At 41.1% G+C, this 16,792-nt stretch overlaps 1 protein-coding gene across 5 annotated transcripts; it reads left to right on the top strand.

Annotated features, from left to right (window-relative positions):
- Positions 1-524: 524 nt before the first annotated feature.
- ptpn6 (protein tyrosine phosphatase non-receptor type 6) lies at positions 525-15,656 on the top strand. 5 transcript variants are annotated; one of them, XM_035162657.2, is made up of 17 exons: positions 2,173-2,317; positions 2,437-2,654; positions 2,939-3,013; positions 4,013-4,135; positions 5,315-5,509; positions 7,893-8,076; positions 9,089-9,205; positions 9,676-9,807; positions 10,443-10,539; positions 10,644-10,723; positions 10,876-11,022; positions 11,537-11,668; positions 11,746-11,900; positions 13,788-13,855; positions 13,968-14,119; positions 14,429-14,493; positions 15,376-15,656. In XM_035162657.2, the coding sequence occupies exons 3-17, from the start codon at positions 3,006-3,008 to the stop codon at positions 15,470-15,472; spliced, it is 1,752 nt and encodes a 583-aa protein (XP_035018548.1). In that variant the 5' UTR covers positions 2,173-2,317; positions 2,437-2,654; positions 2,939-3,005; the 3' UTR covers positions 15,473-15,656. The 5 variants fall into 5 exon arrangements, with proteins under 5 accessions (XP_035018551.1, XP_035018547.1, XP_035018548.1 ...); XM_035162659.2 differs by lacking the exon at positions 2,437-2,654 and having other exon boundaries at positions 2,223-2,317; XM_035162658.1 differs by lacking the exon at positions 2,173-2,317 and having other exon boundaries at positions 2,349-2,654.
- Positions 15,657-16,792: the final 1,136 nt, after the last annotated feature.

Genomic DNA, 16,792 nt, shown 5'->3' with positions numbered 1-16,792 from the left:
CTTCATAGTATTGTCCCTGTGAACTGGTTTTGGTGCAGATATCCACATTTTCTACATAGTCCCATTCTTGTTGCCTCAAAGTTTTTCCTTTTGCTTCTGAGAAAAACGATTCAGTGAGTGCTGATACCAGTTCAGGAAAAGATGTTACACTTTCGTGACGTATGATTCACTTTGCATGCAAACCTCAAAAATGTGAAATTTACATTAAGGCAAATGCTGATATTCAGCAGAACATGGGAACTGAGAAGGAGCCTTTGTGTGTGGAAGAGGTCATGAAAGGAGTAGCCGGGGCAGAAGGGGACAGGAACAAGCAGATTAGATCCCTCAGATAGTTGAGCAATTTAGAAAATTAAAGTCAATTACAGGGCCGGAGGATCGGCTGGGCTGGTAATGGAGCCTGATGTCTTATCGTGAGGGAGCGAGTCGGAGGCTCAGCGCGAGCCACTGCTGGACTGTGAGCGAATACAAACCTGGAGACAGAAATACATGAAGTGCTGTATATTTAACTTGACTCTTTTTCTGTGAGTTTCATTTTGCTCAGTGGTGGAGAGACACTGAACATCATCATAGACACAAACGGCGCAGAGGAGGAAACTGGAGTCAACTCGTCACGGTGCAGACGAGTCCATTCCGCTGATCCTGCAGAGAAGAAGAGTCTAAACAATGTCTTACAGGTGAGTGTCTTATATATTTTATATGATAAAGTAAAACAACTTCCTCTGACCTACATTTCACACTTATCTTTACCCTTTCTAAATGTGTTTGTCTTTGTTAGATGTGCGCACCGACGTTACTGCTGCTTCTTTCTCTCTTTCTTTCTCAGTTACTTTACTTTTACAATTTTCTTCTGTGTTTCTTCTTTCTGTTTTTCATTTCTTCTCTTTGCTATGTGGATTATCCTGAAGAACCATGTTGGACTTAATTCAAATTTGCTCGAAAGTTTGGACAGGACATAAGAAGTACTACCGATACCGAGCCAGATGTGGATCCAAAGATCTTTATTAACTTTATTAACATTGTGGTGTAAAGTGCATTTATTTAAAATAAATTTCAATATTTCAATATCTTCTCCAAACAAACCAAACAACGAAAATTGTGGGAAATCTCTTATACATGTACAATTTCCCAGAGCACAAAATGCTGATGAAGCCAGAAAGTAAAATACACTTGGAGAAAAGAAAACATTCACACTCAAGAAGCAGGAATCATCAAAGATTACATTTGTTTCAACACTAAACATATTATCGTAAAGTTTTACAGGTTTAGACAAGAGTGAAATACCAGAGAGAGAATGTGCAGTAAACCACCTGAACACAAACAAATAAGTGTGTGTTTGTGTGTGTGTTTGTGTGTGTTTGTGTGTGTGTGTGTGTGTTTGTGTGTCAGCCTGAAAAGTGAAGCTCTGTTGTGTCAGAGGGGAAGAGAAGCTAAACCAGCCAATGAGGAGAGGAATTCAAGCTGTGATATTTGTTGTTACCACGGTGAACTACATCTGCAGTGCTCTCTCTCTGTGTGTGTGTGTGTGTGTGTGTGTGTGTGTGTGTGTGTGTGTGTGTGTGTGTGTGTGTGTGTGTGTGTGTGTGTGTGTGTGTGTGTGTGTGTGTGTGTGTGTGTGTGTGTGTGTGTGTGTACATAGAATAGTGGCACTACTGTAAATTACTCCATATACGTTTTTACTACTTTTTCTTATCTTTTTGCCCACAGTTGCAGCTTCACACAGCTTCGTGCGACCTTTGCATATTTACATGAAAACCCCCACAGTTTATAGTTCACAGTCTGATGAGGAACATGTGTTTGACTTCTACATAAATTGACATTTAGAAGTCAAACTCTCTGAAGTTTTATCACGAGACATAAATAGACCCTCTCAAAGCTCTCGTGGGTGAACATGATTTGCATGATAAATGTGGAAAACCGGCTAGGACAGTTGTTGTTCCTGCGTGGATCTGGCGCGTGTGTCTCTTGCTGGATCTCGCAATGTCGGGGTTGTTGTTTCGGTGGTCTGACGATGACGGTTCACGGTTACAAATAGTCAAACCCACTGAAAGCAGCTCACACACATATATAGAGATGGGAGGTTTGGTTTGCAAATAAGGAAGTGTTCTGCGACTCTGACGTTCGTGTTGCACACACACACACACACACACACACACACACACACACACACACACACACACACACACACAACCACACACACCCACACACACACACACACACAACACACCTGGAAGTAAAGAACAAACAGACGATGGCAGGTGGGCAGGTGAGAGGGAAAGCCTTGCAAACAGGCTGAGAGACAGAGCGTGGGTTTGTTTAGGTACGAGAAGCTCAAACTGTATTTTCTTAATTTTTTTTTATTCCTGAGGACAAAGAGGAATAACTGGACAGTCGGTCTGATGATTTTGTTTTTTCTTTATTTCTTTCATCCATCTTTAGAAAAAAGAAAAAGCCTTGTATGTGTTGTAGGTGGAGAGAAATTCTGGCCCATCAGCTATTCTGGTTTCTTGTTGCTTTCACTGTTTTGTGAAAGGAGACTTAAAAAGGAAGGAAGGGGGGAGAGCGAGAGAGAAAACGACAGAGGGGAGGTGATAGAGACGTTGACAGTCCGAGCGTCTCGGAGACGTGTCAGTTGTTTTCAGAGGCGGCTGAGAAGAGTAAGTGTTCACCTGCTTTCCCTTTTTATGGGGGACATCGCGGGGGTGAGACAGGCAGAGGACCGGGTGGAGGGAAACCCGAGGAGGAGGAGGAGAGTGTGTGTAGTTTGAGCGTTGTTTAGTGAATGTGGTGTGATACAGAGGGTTGGAGTTTTCATACGAGACAGATGGATGTTGGTGTCAGAAGTGGAATGAGTGAGCGAGTGTTCTCCTGTGAACTGAGGAAGTAGAGAGAAACAGACTGTTTGTTTATAAAAAATGTAAATGCTCCACTCATGGTTCAGGTCCAGGTGACGCTTCTTCACCGATCATTCTCCGTCTCTCTGCTCCCAGGAGAAGTGCACAGACAACATGGTTCGGTGAGTCAGGCTCCGAAATGCTCCTTCCAGCTCTAACTCTGTTTGTGTCCTCGTGCAAGACGCGATGACAACTTCTCTGTTTCCATTCCTCCTTCTCTTTCTTCCCCCCAGCTGTCGGCCCATCATGCCGTCGTCTGGTATCATGTGATGTGTTGTGTGCGTAAAGAAATTGTGTCATAATTGACCTTTTTATTTCAGAAGTTGAGAAACGAACCTGCTCCTCTCCTCAAACTTCGAGCTTCCCTTTGCCTTGAGTCGACACTTCTTTATTTCTGTGATTCTTCTCCTTCAAATTGTCTCTTTCTGTATAAAAACTCTGGTGTGACAGCCCAAAGTTAAAGGGAACAAACATATTCAAGTACAAACTCGATCTAAGGGTCAAAACTAGTTTAACACCTTGCTTATATTTATATTCAGTCATATTCTAAGCTTTACATTGAACATTGTAAAATTGTAATTATGCTACAACAATGAAAACGAGACTATTGAATAAAGTAATTTAACTACTAAATCTGAAAGCTGTAGATTTGCAGGAAAACTATTGCGATGAGAAATAGATTTTTCAACTTAGTTTTTTTATACTGGTGGTTCTCAGACGTCAAATAATTTGTCTGTACTGGTGCATTTATGTTAAATTGAGTTTACAGTATTTATTTTTTAGGTTAAACTGTAGTTGTGATAAGTCACAGTTCAGTGTTGTGACATTGAGCTGTTTTAATAGAATTTCATTGCACATAGTACATTATGCCTCAACACGTCTGTAGACGGAATGAGCAGAATAACGGTTTAGAATAATGTGCTGGACGAGGGATGAGAATAACATTTTGTTTCAGTATCAATTCATTTAACTATCAATGAATCAATTATTTGTTCAATCTAAAAACAATAAAAACAAACTCATCACAAGTTACCAGATGTCGGTGTTTTGCCTTAAACTTTTTAATGGTTTTCAAAATAAAATGGGGGGAAAATGTCATGTGTGTGTGTGTGTGTATGCAGGTGGTTCCACAGAGACATCACCGGCCTGCAGGCCGAAGAAGTGCTGAAGACTCGGGGCATTCACGGCAGCTTTCTGGCTCGACCCAGCAAGAAGAATGTAGGAGATTTCTCCCTCTCCGTCAGGTAATGGTGCAAAACACCACAGATTAAACAGCCGAGCGGAAATCTTACGGTCTCCTTCTTGAATAGTTGATTGAAAAGTCCCCCATGTTGCTATTTCACTTATCAAACCTTAAAGCAGAACATAAGTGACAAAGAAATAGGTCGTCACAGTAGTTCGGTCCAGCTCCACACGAAAACACACAAATCGTATCTTTACTGCTTTTCAATTGAATTTCTAAATGAATGAGTTGCATTTGAACTCACTGTTTATTACAACATGATTGTAAAACTTTGAGGAAAAGAGACAAATGTGCAAATACTCTGTAAAGACGGAAATCCAATTTTCCACTCACACCTTGCATTTGCACACCATGTGTTTTGCAACCGTAGACATGAATGTTGATGCTTCTCCCCCTTTGTCTGCACAATACAAAAGACTGAAGAAGGATGCTTTTACATTTTTAAGAATTACATTTTATATCCTTACTTAAAAGTGAATAAATAAAAAAATTGAGTAAATGACGGTTGCAAAAACTAACTCGACCGACAGAATCAAACGAAGATTTTTGCGATAGCTGAAATGTCAGGGTGAATTGAGTGAACCATCCTGTTTGTGTGACACACAGCTTCTGATCAGCGCCTCAGCCTTTAAGATCAAGTGAAACACTAATCACAGTCGGGCAGTCTGTGGTTCAAAGCGGCGTCTGTTCAACTAACGCTTCACAGAGACATTTGTGTTATATTTATGGAGACGTACAGTATTTTGTGGGAAAGTCTCTTCGCTTGGTGGTGTTTCCTCTCTCATGAGCAGCTGTGGGGGTCAATCTGACAATTCTGAACATGCAAATGTGAAAGATTATTATCGATCACACTACAGCAGCTCCTAGTTCTAAAATAACGGCTATAAATAAGGATGAGAAAAACCCTGTCCTCTCTAATGGTTGACAGACAGTGACAGACAGTGTTTACTTCAGTCTTTGCATGAGAGAACACAGACTACAGATACTGAAAGCTCACAGTTAATACAGAACATGCACAGTATTGGATCCAACTGCGGGATCGGAAATAAGTCTGAAAAAAATATTGTTGTGCATTTTAAACTTTCACGGTCTCTTTACTTTCCACAGGAAGTAATATTTTTTGTTAAGGGAAAGCTTTATGACGGTGAGTTGGTGCGGCCTAACGGTTCTTTTGTCTCAGGGTGGACGATATGGTGACGCACATCCGGATCCAAAACACGGGCGACTTCTACGACCTGTACGGTGGAGAGAAGTTCGCCACCCTGTCGGAGCTGGTGGACTACTACACGGCGGAGAGCGGGATCCTGCAGGACAAGGACGGCACCACCATCGATCTCAAATACCCCCTCAACTGCTCCGACCCCACCACAGAGAGGTGTGTGCACGCTTCACTGCAACTCACCTCACTGTTAAAAAGGATGGATATCAAGGGTCATTTTGCAGTTTGAATCTTTCCCTACAGAGCAGAGACTTTTCATCTGTAGCCACTTTTTAAATAACAATTTTTAAAATATAAAGATAATAGCCACCCACGGTGCACCACCCACAGCTGTCGAGGCTTCATGAGGCTTAAATGCAGCTGTAAAGACATTTAAAAGTGTTAAATAGAGAATAGATACCTTTATATAAGTTGAGTTGCCTGCTCCAATCAAGCTGCACCAAATTACACACACTCACAGATGTCAGTCTCCTAAGTTTGTCTCATTTTCTTTAGCAACCTCCTCAGGGGGTAAATTAAAGGACAATAGTTGTCCACAGTTATATTTTTCTCATTAAAACATGTTTTGTTTAATTTCACATGTCTTTTACTATATTAACAAAAATATGTTACAAAGATCTTGCTGATAGGTGCACACACACACACACACACGCACACACACACGTCTTGAACTCAGATTTAAAGTTTGTCAAATGTAGGTTCAAAAATAGACGTTAATATTGTTACTGCCACCAAGGAGGGGATTTTTTCGTCTGTTTGTTTGTTTGTTGGTTTGATTATGCAAAAAGTAAAGTTGGTGGAAGGATGACATTTAATTTTGATGTGGATCCAGATCAGGAGCAGATCCAGGAATTATTTTCCTTTACTTTAACATACTGCGTTTGGGTGTTTCCCCCCCAAATCAGGCATTTTTAGGGGACTTTAGGGTGTGTGAAATTTGGTGCAGATCCAAATTTGAATGTGGTTTGTTGTGTGTGCTCCACTGAGTGCTAGTTTTTATTCAGATCTGCTCATATTGAACATTTGAATTCCATGTCCTCGCTGCTGGAGCTGGATTTTCTCTCACAGCTGGAAACGAGTCGAGATAAACAGTTTCACCCAGTTTAGGAGGACACAACTTGTAATCGTGTGTGTGCGTGTGTGTGTGTGTGTGTGTGTGTGTGTGTGTGTGTGTGTGTGTGTGTGTGTGTGTGTGTGTGTGTGGTGTGTGTGTGTGCGCGTGTGTGTGTGCGCGTGCGTGTGTGTGTGTGTCTGTGTCTGCACCCCCCCCCCCCGTCCTTCTCTCTCTGTCAGTTGTTTAACTTCCCTTTTGTTGCTGCGGTTGGAAACTTTAAGTTTTGACACTTTTGAAAGCAATGGCCAGACCTGACTTGTCTTCCTCTATTGCACACACACCACTGTGTTATTTCTCACCATACATCTTCCTCATCTCATTCTCTCTATCTCTCATCTCAGAAATGCACGTTTGCACACACCACCACAGGTCACCATGCGATGCCGTTTTCTGTCCGTCCGGCCTTGTGCATGTGGCAGATCACAGCCTCTCAAAAAAACAAGTCTCAATAAGACGGGGGGGCCATGAACTTGTTGGCATTGTCACATGTGATTGATCAGAGTTTCAGATACGACTGCAGCCTGGTTAGTTCCAACTGTAACCCTGAATGACACAGACATTTAACTGCATGTGCATGGCTGAAGTCATCCGTCTTCTGCGCAGGTTGTTCTTTACCTTCTGCAAAATAGCATGGACACAACCTTTTGCTGTTTTTCTGCAGGTGCTTCATGCAACCTGCTGAAGATAAAAAAAAACTGTTCTTCTGTAAATAATAAACTGTGATTTGAGCAAATCAGATAATCCCCTCTTAAGAAACCTGCAGAAAGAACAGAGAGGGACAGTGTGTCGTGTATAGCAGTGGTTTTCTGTAGATGGGGGTGGGGTGGTGGTGTGTGTGTGTGTGCGGTGGGTGGGTGATTGGGGGGGGGGTAGGCTATAAATACTCTGTCCTCTTCAGCCATCAGAAATTTTCCGACCACAAAGCAGGAAGTATAGAAGAAGAAATCGAAAACTGTGCCTAAAATTAAGTCACTGCCGAACTTAACAGAGCACACACACACACACACACACACACACACACACACACACACACACACACACACACACACAGTACAGTGGTGAACATAAATATAACCTGTTTAATTAGTATTTGCTGTTTTTAACTCTCTGCATTTATGATTCTGGGGAGAACAGTTCAATGTTCAACATCAGTGTTTATCTGATCCTTGAATAGACCGATGCACGTGGTTCACAGTGCAGTCACAATCCTCTTGAGCTCACGTACAGTACGTGTGTGGCAGTTTAAAAGAGCAGACGTTCTGTTTGCATTTTTCAGTTGCGTGCAAAATGTCCATATTCTGCATGAAACACGTTATTGAGTCGTGCATCTTTTTGCAGGTCACAGCAAACAGCCACAATTAATCTCATGAAAACCTTTTAAAAACATGTTTGCATCATGGACCCTCAGTGTTTTTTCTGACGCAGGTGGTACCACGGTCACCTGTCTGGCCCAAATGCAGAGAAGCTGCTCAGTGCACGAGAGGAGCCGGGGACGTTCCTGGTCAGAGAGTCGCTGTCCAAACCTGGAGACTTTGTCCTGTCTGTTCAGACGGGCGAGATGAGCAAGACGGGAGCGAAACGGGTCTCCCACATTAAGATAATGTGCCAGGTGGGTGCTTGTCCTTGTCTGTGTGTGACCATGAGTGTGTTTGGCATAAAATGTTATGTATGCATGAAGCTCTGATTTATTTGTATCAGTATTACACAGAATTATTCACAGAAACAGCCTCACGTCACACAAAAAAACATCTGAGGGGTATTCCCAAAGTTGTGCAATTTGCACTTTGAAATAGGCTTAAAGTCTCATTTCCCATCTTGCGCAATAAAAGGCTGTTGCTCCTATTTCAGCAAATTCATTGGTGTTAAATGTCAGGAATAGCTTTACTTCAGATGTTCCACCACCAGTAGTTTGCGGGTACAAAAAGCTATATTTGTCCACACACTGTCGAACGATGTTCACAGCACAACGTCACACGTCCGTCTCTCAAACTAATTTTCATAGATTGTGTTGTTTACTCGCCGTCTGGGCCTTTGCATTTTATTCGTAGCTGTAGTTGACGTCATAAAAAACATGCCCTTGTTTTAGTGCATCGGTGGGGTGCAGAAGATTAATGTGAGATTACTGGAAGGGCAACAAAGGCCTTTTTATGAGCACGTGGCAAAGATCAGGTGAGATTGTCGACTCTAATCTTCAGAAGCTGTTACTGCAGTTTCTAATGCAGAGGTGGGACCACATCCGAATACGCTCAGGCCTTTTACACAGAGGAAATCATGTTCATCACCAGTAAATTGTGTCATTTATTCAATTAAAACAATCATGAAAATAACGTTTTGTGGGCCTACATAAAACCTACATGCAATTTCTTTGTCACACAGAGAATATTCTATAATTTTTTATTCCCAAAATAACTTATTTCTATTTTAATTAAATGATATGAAGTCGTATTGTGCTTCTACAAAAGCTTATCCAACCTATTTTATCAAAAATATCCCTTATTTTCATTTTGCACACGATTCATTCCATATGTGACTTTGTAACTGGCCAATCTTCCTCACACGGAACTCTCTGTTTGGTTCCGTGCGTCCCACCTGACGCGTTGTGTGTTTTCGTGTGTGTTCAGAACGACAGGTACACGGTGGGAGGCTCGGAGATGTTCGACACGCTCACAGACCTGGTGGAGTTCTACAAACGGAAGGGCATCGAGGAGCTGTCCGGTAACTGGGTGCATCTCAAACAGGTAGACTGAGTTTTTGAGGCAATATTTTTTTTGTACAGATGTGTATTTATGTGTTTATGTTTCTTTCTTCAAACTTTTTGTCTCTTACCGGGTTTTGCTTGTTTATATTTCCTTTCTTCACTCTTCCAGGTCAATTTGAAAAAAAACCCTGTGACAAACATTTGTGAAGATTGTGTCCGTTATAAGAAAATAATCATAAGCTGAGAAGCACAGACATGTGTCACTCACGCAGCTTTGTGTTGGTCTTAACTTGAAAGATTTTCTATCACGTAACATTTCTATAATCAGATTTCTCAAGGTCCACTACTTTCTTGCCACATCAACAACTGGAATTTGTCTTTATGGCCTCAACCAAACATAGACAAGAAGATAAAACACACAGAAACTCAAAATAGGCACATAAAGAAAAGTAACATTTTATATAATAGAACAATCCTTTTCTTTCTCCCCCCCGCGCTCTCGTCTCTCAGCCGTATTACTCCACCAGAGTGAACGCAGCAGATATCGACAGCCGAGTGAAGGAGCTGAATCAGACCACACAGCAGCAGAAGCAGGAGGGCGAGGCCGAGCAGAGCAAAGCGGGATTCTGGGAGGAGTTTGACGTAAGGTTTGACCTCGGTGTTTCTCACCATCGCTGGTGGACTGTCCTGAAGTGGTTAACAAGTAAATTAGACATCACATCACTTTTTTACAAACTGACTGAAATCAACCTTTCACATCTCGAGAGTCACTTCCTCTCTGTGTCCAGCGAGACGGCAGAGGTGTTATAGCACCAGCTTGTGGTGGTGATAGACATCAGCCCTGCACCAGAGTCATATAGTAAATCACAACAGCTGTAATTATGTTGTGATATTTACTGAAAACACTATGCATGTTAAAAACAATTAATATCAAGTGAAAGGAGAAGGAAAAAAGTTGTGTGTGCTGTTACAATAAGCTAAATAACAAATTATTTCATTATTTATGTAATAATTTAGTCTCAAATATTGAAGTCATTCTTTGGTCCACAGAATATCATAAGACAGATCTAAAGTTGCTACATGACTTTCTGTCTCTAGTGGAGACACAGCTCCAGTAAGATCCAGTAAAATGAGAGTTTGATTGATTCATTCTATCATTTCTCGTTAGTATAAAACTGTAAATAGATACATTTCTTGTATTCTAGCAGCAAAAACTGCAGACTGTCACAGTCATATCTTTCCCACTGTGTGACACCGTCATGTCTCTGTGTCTCCAGGCTCTGCAGAAGCTGCAGGCGAAGGTGAAGAAGAGCAGAGAGGAAGGACAAAGACCTGAGAACAAAAGCAAAAACAGATACAAGAACATTCTCCCCTGTGAGTTTTCACCTTTTTCGGTGTCATTACATTAAAGCATCCACGTTCTGATTTTAACCAAACGTCTTTTCCGTCTCTCTCTGTCACTTGTTTTCTCCCACAAGTCGATGACACCAGGGTCGTGCTGCAGGACGCAGATCCCAGCGCCGTGGGTTCAGATTACATCAACGGCAACTATGTGAAGGTTCGTGTACAAACTCTCTGCGCTCACAGCAACACAAAATGACTACAGCATAAAAAGACACACAACAGGAAACTGACAGATACTCATCTCGTCGACATTCGTTACGTCACATTATGGTTGTTGTGTGTATTGATTCACTCTGTTGTTTGCAGAACAACCTGTGGGAGTCGGGAGATCAGAAAGTTTACATCGCCAGTCAGGGCTGCCTAGCGTCAACCGTCAATGATTTCTGGCAGATGGTATGGCAGGAGAACACACGCGTGATCGTCATGACAACCAGAGAGGTCGAGAAAGGACGGGTCAGTATCAAAGCAACAGTCACGGACGTTGGTTTGGATTTGAACTGTCTTTATTGAATCAACTCTCAAAATGGCAAAAAGGGAAAGTAAAACTTGTTTTATTTAGTTTGATTAAAAATCTCTAATGACAGTTCCCTGAGAGGAGTTTATTCTCATTTGACAACAAAAACAAATAATAAGTGAAAAATAGTCATATAAATACATTACAGCTGACTTGACATGAAATAAAAAACAAAATATATATATATATGTTTATTTGAGTTGAACAGGACAGAAAAGATGACATTCATTACAACGTACCATTATCAAAATCAATACAAAAATCAATATTAAAATAAACAAAATACCATAAAAATTTAAATAAACAGTGCAAGAAGTTTACATCTAGAAGTCAAACAACTGAAAAATATGAGGTCAATATAGAAACAGATATAGAAACCACGCAGAGGTTCTTTGTAACTGAAGTGACAAATGGAGTTTGGATTAATTTCAGTAATTTTTTATTTTGGTGCAGAATAAATGTGTGCCGTACTGGCCGGACCTTAAAACCACCAAGGAGATGGGGCGCTTCGTGGTGTCCTGCGAGTCGGAGAGAGAAGCTGCTGATTACAAAGTCCGGGTTCTGGAGATCGCTCCCTTGGACAAGGTAGCCTCGGACCTCTCTGCATGTCACTCTTCACTGTGTACGCAGACTTTGACTTTAACAGGTTTTCTGTCCCACAGCCCAAAAAATCTCGTCAAGTGTGGCACTACCAGTACCTCAGCTGGCCTGACCACGGCGTTCCTGAGCAGCCGGGCGGCGTCCTCAGCTTCGTCACTCAAGTCAACTGTAAACAGGCTGAATATCCCAATGCTGGGCCTATAATCATCCACTGCAGGTACTGGAGACTGGAGCTGGAGACTGAGCTGAATGTGTCGACGTTCACAGATATTTATATTTATATATTTGAACTGAGCCCTTAAGTGTAACCTGCAGAATAATTAGGATGAGGAATCAAACTGTGAAGCTGAGCGATTCGTCAGAGCACTGATTGCAATATTTGGGCTTTAAAATGCATCCTTATTTTCACTGACTAATTTGTCGTTACATTTTCAAATATTTAATTTAACATTTATTCTACAAAATCTTAAAAAACAGCACCAGATGCACGTTATAATTACCTCTGCCAGTTTTTTTTTCACTTTAACAATGTGAGAAAGAGTTTTTTAGATTTTCCTTGATTTCCTTGATATTTATGAGTGTGTGAAATTTGGTGCAGATACAAATATGAAAATCTGGATCTAGTGAATTTATTTAAATGTGGTTTCATAAGGGGACTGTTGGGCTTGGGCGGAGGTATGACAGGCTAAACATTATTCAATTTAACATTGTAATAAAACAGAAATGAGCAAATCCTCACGTTTGAGTTGGCTGGAAGCAGCAAATAGTGACATTTTCTTTGCTTGATAAATGATCCAAACAATTAACTGATTATGAAAAATGTTGTAATTTTATGTTCCATTGATTGGTTGATAATTTCGTTGTATTATCACGATGCAACCAGGCCCCGCCCATCAGCGATGCTTTATTTCTTGATCTTGGGTTTAATCTAAACAGTTATTTCTCACATCCCAAGAAGCTGTTAATGCATTTAGGGGGATGGGAGGAATTTGCAGGACAAGACAATATGTTTCACAGATAGAAGTTAATCCAAATGGTGGCTCACCCCCGCGTGTCACAGAGATCATTAATCCTCAGGTTTTCAATGCGTGATTCCGTTGTGTAATGTAAATATCACAGCACTAAGTTTCCCAGGCTCTGGTTTCTTATACTTATAAGTTAAAGATTAAAATGTTCATATTATTAGGATTAAGATTAGTCGTAGTCGTACAAAAGGTTTTCAGTCAACTGACAATTTATCCTTGTGGAATTTTCCACGTGTGATTTGTGGGACACTGAAGCTGTTTGTGTGTTTTTTAAAAACTTGTTGCTTGAACGATTATATGTTCTTGTGTAAGTGTTTTGTTATGTGAGCATGTTAACAAAGCCACACAGAAGTAATCAGATACTTTACCTTCACTCAGAGGTTCCCAACATCGTTGACATGTGGCCCTTTAAAATGAAGCAGTTAAATACAGTTTGTCTGAGGTGAGAGTAAAGTAAGAAGGTATGTTTTTAGGAGAGATAAAACAATTCACAATTTTTAAAAAAGAGAGAGAAGAAGTTATTTTTATTTTCTTGTTTCCTATCTTTTCAATCATCTCACCACCCCTCAGATTTATCCTAATTCCAGCAAAGTGACTCCAAGTGTATCCCCCAATGGTCCAGAGCACATTCAGTGAAGAGATCCCTAACGTTCAGGATCAAAGTGACAAATGTGGATTTGGTGCTTTGACAGTTCCCTAATGAAACCACATTTGAATCCACTAGATCCAGATTTCAGCACCAAATTGCACACATTCATAAATATCAGTTCCCTAAACATGTCTGATCCGCTCAGGATTCTGAGAGAAATCAATGAAAATGTAGAAAAAGGCCCGACCTCACAATGTTAACGAAAGTGAAAAAAAAAAAATCCTGGATCCGACCCCTGATGTGGATCAGCACCAAACTTCATCGGGTTCTTCTTTGGTTCATTCATGTCCCACCCCTCCACAAAAAGATCTACCGTGCACCACACAGAGCAGCCAGCGTTGGTTAATGATGTTCAGTTTATGTTTAAATGCATATTTTTTGGAGTGATGGGAAGATATATTCACTTCATTTCTCCTGTGAATCTGTTCAGTGCTGGAATCGGTCGGACGGGCACGATTCTGGTGATCGACATGATCCTCGAGACCATTGACACTCTGGGTAAAACAATTTTTTTTAAAGAAATTAGTTATTGAGACATGTATAGAGGGAAAACATTCATTCTTTATTCTCCATCCAATGCTTTTCTGTCTCATTTCCATCTTCCCTGCAGGTCTGGACTGTGACATCGACATCCCAAAGTACATCCAGATGGTGCGGGAGCAGCGCTCTGGGATGGTGCAGACAGAGACGCAGTACAAGTTCATCTACCTGGCTGTGTCTGAGTACATTCAGACCACCAAGGCCAAGGAGAGCGCCTCTATGGTGAGCAGCAGGGGGCGGGACTCACTATCAAACACACTCTGGGATTGAATCTTCTCTTGTGGCTGAAATAAAGGTTGTTGTGGGGAAAATCCACAGAGATACATCTGTGTGACAATGGGCCTTTGTACTTCTGACTGCTGATTAGCACACGACCGGCTGAGTGATACGTTATCAGAGCAGCTTGTGAAAGACGAACCTTGACCCTGAGACAGAAAACATTCAATCACAAAGACAAAACCATCCACATGACCTTTCTTTGAGCTTGAGTACGTCAGTCCTCTCTGAGCCGTCTGCTCTTCTCCTCCCCAGGAAACCGAGACGGAATACGGAAATCTGCAGCTCAAACACCAGCCAGTGACCAGGAAGATCTCAAAGTGAGTGTGTGTGATACGTTCACGTTTTCCCTCTAAACCTCACACCACCGTCCTACTTTCTTTTAAAAACCATGACGTGCTCACGGTGTTCAGCCTTACATCAGCAGTTTGTGGAGGAAGAGTGGAGCTGCACACTGTCTCACTCAGTAGAGAGATGGAGCTGTGGCTGGAGGGAAGTTTCATGCTTTTATTTCTGTGGACTATAAATAAATGTCTCTGTATAATTTAATTTATGTTTATATTAGTAAAACTTCAACAATTTTAGTCCAGATTAAAATATCTCAGCTGTTTGGGGAATTTTTTATGAGATATTTGTGTCTCTGATCATAGAGAAGAAGAAGACACTGTTTAAATATGAAAATAGTCTTTTAGGTCATCAGGACCTTTTTAAATAACTGCGTAAAACTCCTCCAGAGCCACAGAAAACATCACACTGAACTGTTTTCACTCTTCACGATGAGAGTCACTGAGTAAAGTGATGCTTTAATAGATAAACAAGGCTAAAACTATTTTTTACAGTGTACACACAAATTCAACACACCCCTCTTCTGTGTGTTTTATTGTGTGATTACTGTTTGTGTGACCTCTGGGCTCTGGAGCCTCTCGTGTATTAACTGGACAATGTTCTAATTATCCAATCAGAGGAAATGAAACAGCTCACCAGATAACTCAGTTCCTCACACTGTAAACTGTGACCCACTCGGAGCTCTGCCATCAGCTTTGAGTGATGGAACCATGGGCTTTTCTCTGTTTAAATTGTTCTCAAGCAGCAGCCTTGTTCATCAACCTCTCCAGTTAGCGTCAGTGTTTGCTGGTTTATGCATAAAGCTGCTGAATCGCCTAAAAAAGAAATCACTCACCGGCTTTGTTTTTCATTTCCAGAAAAACGGACGACGTTTACGAGAATCTGTCAAAAGGAAAGAAGGAGGTGAAGAAACCGAAGTCAGACAAGAAAAGTGGCTCGTTGAGAAAGAAATAGGAGAGACTGAGAGGATTTAACCAAAATGTGTTGTGTTATTATATTTATGTTAAAGAATTAGTTTTTCAGTGAAGATCTTATACAAAATAAATGTTTATGGTTTAAAATCAGAGATAAGTCATTGACATCTCACGAGGCACATGGATGCTTGGTTGTTAAAAAATAAAGGCAGATCATGTGTGAACACTTGTCTCTTTATTTATTTTTTAGTAAAGACTTCTCATCAGCTGCTTTGTTTAGTTGCTCTTTATTATTGTTTTTTGGCAACAGATGTAAAGACTTCATCACTTTAAATGAATAAAAAATTGTTTTGAATTGAAGTGGATGGATGGGGATATAATAGGGTGGGCCTAGCTGAAGTCGGCCTACACGGCACAGGTCCAGGGCCCCAAGGAGCCAGAGCCCAAGGAGCCAGAGCCCAAGGAGCCAGAGCCCAAGGAGCCAGAGGGCCCTCGGATAAACCTTCAAAAATCACCAAGAGAAACTCAACAGAACGAAAAAATAATCTCTAAGAAAGGAAAACAAACACACAGAGACGACAAAGAGATGCAAAACGTGTCTTGTGTTTTGTGTCTCTTTCAGTCGGGGGTCCTTTTACTTGTCTGAGCCCGGGGGGGCATTATGTCAGAATCCGTCCATTGTTGCGGTGACATTGTTTGCCTCTTCTACGTCAGTGATATTTCAGACCAAGCACAAAAATGCAGGTCGGTCATCGGATGTCGGAGGAGAAGCTTTCTGAGGAATGTGAGGAAAGTATTAAAGAACCATATCATGTGTTTTACTGCACACAGTTTCAACAGGTGTGAGTGGGATCTATATATTTAAAGATTTTTTCCACTTTTTCTCATGTCTCAAATTTCAACACATTTTGAGTGTCAGCCTTTCAGACAAAAAGAAGGTCTGCATAACGTAAATCCTTCAATTTGAATGTGTTAAGGTTAAAGTTCGGTTTAGTTTACACCTACACGCACAGATTTACATACTTGTCCCTTTGTTACATGAAAAGCCTCTAAGGTTATGGTAAAGGTCAGGGGTCAGGGCAGGGGGGGTAAGGATATAGAAATAACAAAATAATTAGGTTAGGGATAAGTTGCACAATGACTGGAATTCAATGCAAATTCCTAGTAAGGATAAGTGCAAACTTGTGTGTGTCTGAAATGAAACATCACAACAAATCCCATTGAGATTATTAACATTCTGATCTGCTGAACACATAACAAAAATAAAGTCTGTGATGTGTTATCCATGCTCTGCTCACCTCCACCCCACCCACATGTTTCAGGGATCCTAAGCACCGCCCCTGCCCGTCACTGATCCCTG

The sequence above is a fragment of the Hippoglossus stenolepis genome, chromosome 8 (genome assembly GCF_022539355.2).
Source record: "Hippoglossus stenolepis isolate QCI-W04-F060 chromosome 8, HSTE1.2, whole genome shotgun sequence".
Classification (NCBI taxonomy): domain Eukaryota; kingdom Metazoa; phylum Chordata; class Actinopteri; order Pleuronectiformes; family Pleuronectidae; genus Hippoglossus; species Hippoglossus stenolepis.
Note: the sequence above shows the minus strand (reverse complement) of the source record. Positions and strands in the feature narration are given on the sequence as shown.

Bases quoted from the DNA above. Each gene is read 5' to 3' on its own strand.
- ptpn6 (XM_035162656.1), top strand. The intron at 10,540-10,643 runs GTGAGTTTTCAC...TTCTCCCACAAG, and splicing joins ATACAAGAACATTCTCCCCT to TCGATGACACCAGGGTCGTG. The intron at 11,023-11,536 runs GTCAGTATCAAA...ATTTTGGTGCAG, and splicing joins GAGAGGTCGAGAAAGGACGG to AATAAATGTGTGCCGTACTG.